Raw genomic sequence first — 2,852 nt, 5'->3', positions numbered from 1 at the left:
GTCGCGGACCTCGGCCTCGCCATGACCCTCGGCGGCGGCTCTTCTGTTGGTGCCGCCGCTGCTGCTGCTGCTTCCACTACAGAGGGAGCACGTGTTGTGCAGCAGAGCCTGACGCCAGAGTGCGCGCTGGCGATGCTCTTCCCACCGGAGCCGCTGCGGGTGACGACGCCGCGGCACGCAGAGAAGGACGCTGCGCTGAGCGGCACTGTCACTCTACGTGGGCCCGACACGGGGTGGATGAAGGTTGCGGCGATCGACCACACCGGTCGCCTGGACTCGGTGCATCTGCAAGAGCACCTCGAGCGCCGCTGCCGCGAGGAGCACGCGCGCCCTTCCGGTATTGTCTGCCCAGTCCGCGAAGGGATTTACACCGACGGCCTGCGCGAGGCGATCCGGCAGACAACGGTGCTGTGCCCGGAGCGCGGCCTGCTGCTTGCCGAGCTCTCGGCCGAGATGCAGCAGACGACGAACACGTACGACATTCTCTTCGACAGCGCCTGCCAGTACGCTGTGCGCAAGGCGATTGAGCGCGACCTGCGCAGCGATCTTTTCGTGGAGAAGGAGCAGCTGGAGAGCGAAGTACGTCGGCTTGAGAACCGCGTGAATGAGCTGCGCGCAAAGCACGATGGCATGGTGAAGCGGTTCGAGGAGCAGATGCAGACGGAAGTGAATATGCACGAGGAGGAGGTGAAGTACCTCAAGAAGGCAAACCAGCAGATTGTCAACGAGATCAAGCGGCTCATCGCGTTAGAGAAGGCAGGCGCGACGGCGCAGGCGTCCGGGCAGAAGCCGGCATAGTTGCGGTCGCATACACACACATATTTATATATATGCCTGTGTGTTTGTGTGTGTATTTCGGTTTTGTGGCGCGGGCGGCGTACGATTGGCCGCATGTAAACAACAAGAGTGCACAAACTATGCACAGCAGCGATGTCGTTTTTATTTTGCTCTCTTTCTCTTGCTGTGTGTACCTGTGTATGTGTGTGCGTGTGTGTGTGTGTGTGCCTGGTCGCTTGCATAGATGTGTGGGTGTGTGGGTGTTTCATAATGGTGTTTCGCTTTGGCCCCTGTGGTGTTNTTTTTATTTTGCTCTCTTTCTCTTGCTGTGTGTACCTGTGTATGTGTGTGCGTGTGTGTGTGTGTGCCTGGTCGCTTGCATAGATGTGTGGGTGTGTGGGTGTTTCATAATGGTGTTTCGCTTTGGCCCCTGTGGTGTTTTGCGTGTTCTTGTGTACCTCGCGTCTCCCTCTGTTTCTGTTTGCTTGCGTTCCCCCCGCGATGGTTTCCCTGTGTGGCTGCTAGTGGCACGTGGGGGTTTCGCGTGGGCGCCGACAAGGAAGAAGCGGCACAGCAAGAGCAGGAAGGTGCGGGTGGGGGGAGAGAGGCGTGCACAACAGCCAGCGGCACCCCGAGTGCTGTTTTCTTGTTGCCTCGTTGTCTCCGCTCGCTCTCTTCTTGGGCGTGCCCCTCGGTGTGGGCGGCGGTCGGTTGCGTGGGTGTGCGGTGGGATCATCTCCTCCGCGCCCTCGCCCGCTGACACAATCACACGTGCACGCACACACGTTCTTTCTACATATATATATATATATATATATCTAACTGCGCATGTCGTGGATTGTCGTTGATGACAGCGCGAAGGGGAGCATCGGCTCCTCCACCGCCACACTCCGCGGCACACACCGCGCCTCCTCAATGCGCAGCAGGAGCAGTACCGCGACTGCATCCACAGCATCGGCAATGCACATTGGCAGTGCGGCGCAGAAGCAGCAGCAGCGGCGGAGAGCCAGCAGCAACACCAGGAATGGTGCAAGTGGGAATGGCAGCAGGCACGTGGATGCATCGAAGCGGTTGTTGGGCAGTGGAGGGCGAAAAGTCAGCAGAAGAAAACACACGCATGCCGTTCAGGCCTCAAATGAGGCCTCACACGCAGATGACGCACCACAGCAGCAGTATTTAGGCGTAAAGACTGAAGAAATGGAGTTGCTGCAGCACGCCCTTGATGGGGCATGGGGTAAATTTGGTGAGGCTCGGGTACTAACGCAGCAGAGATGCTTCCAAGATGCATGGAAGGCGCTCATGGAGGCAAAGCAGCTCATTGATCGAGCTGCGGGCTCCAGCTGCTGTATCACTCGCCACTACCAGGCGCTGGTACAACTCGGCCACGAACTCAATGCAGCTACTCAGTCGTGGCTGCTGCGAGAGCAACCGGGTCAGGAGCAGGCGCCGACGAAGCCTGCCATGGCGTACAGCTCCCTCGCATCTGAGACCACACGCGCTCCACCGCAGCACCAGCAGCATCCTATGGGGAGCACAGGGGGGGTGGAGGAGGCGGAAGCAGAGGAGGAACTGCGGCTGGAGCAGAACGACGACACGATAGCGCACCAACACCCTGTGGAGGCGTCCGTCTCCATGAAGATTCGTGGCAAGAACACGAACATATATCTCGGCTGCGACAACTGCGAAGACGACGGTGTTGCGGTCACATGCCGTGTGACACCGTCGAAAGCATCACGGTTCGCACCCTCGCGTCTTCGGGACGTGTGGAATTTGGTGTCGCCGAAAAGTCCCCCACGGCTCTACGATGCTTACGGCAAGCCGGCAGCGAAGTTCAGTGATGGCATCGTGACTCCTGTGAATGGTGCGAACGGGCGGGGCGTATTGAGGAGTTCCTCCTTTAGTCTCTTTCATCCGTCTGTCCCCACAGAGGCGATGTACGTTTTGCGGCGGCAGAAGCAGGAGCAGACGGAGACAGAAAAGGAGGAGGAAAGCCATCCACAACAAAGGTCCCAGCAGCGAAATCCATCGCCGCTGTCACCACGGCCCTTGCCGTCACCGCTACAACAACAACAACA

The 2,852-nt window shown here is 58.9% G+C and overlaps 2 protein-coding genes across 2 annotated transcripts; both read left to right on the top strand.

Moving 5' to 3' along the window:
* Positions 1-21: 21 nt before the first annotated feature.
* Positions 22-798, top strand: DQ04_15551010 (putative dynein arm light chain, axonemal; the record flags this gene model as incomplete). The annotated part of the gene is made up of 1 exon (XM_009317330.1): positions 22-798. The coding sequence occupies one exon, from the start codon at positions 22-24 to the stop codon at positions 796-798; it is 777 nt and encodes a 258-aa protein (XP_009315605.1).
* Positions 799-1,605: 807 nt separating this feature from the next.
* On the top strand, positions 1,606-2,852 carry DQ04_15551000 (hypothetical protein; the record flags this gene model as incomplete). The annotated part of the gene is made up of 1 exon (XM_009317329.1): positions 1,606-2,852. A coding segment is annotated over one exon (1,247 nt), but the record flags the coding sequence as incomplete, so codon positions are not given.

This window comes from Trypanosoma grayi (genome assembly GCF_000691245.1).
Source record: "Trypanosoma grayi strain ANR4 Tgr_1555_V1, whole genome shotgun sequence".
NCBI lineage: Eukaryota > Euglenozoa > Kinetoplastea > Trypanosomatida > Trypanosomatidae > Trypanosoma > Trypanosoma grayi.
The sequence above is the reverse complement of the archived record's forward strand: the minus strand, read 5'-3'. Positions and strand labels throughout refer to the sequence as shown.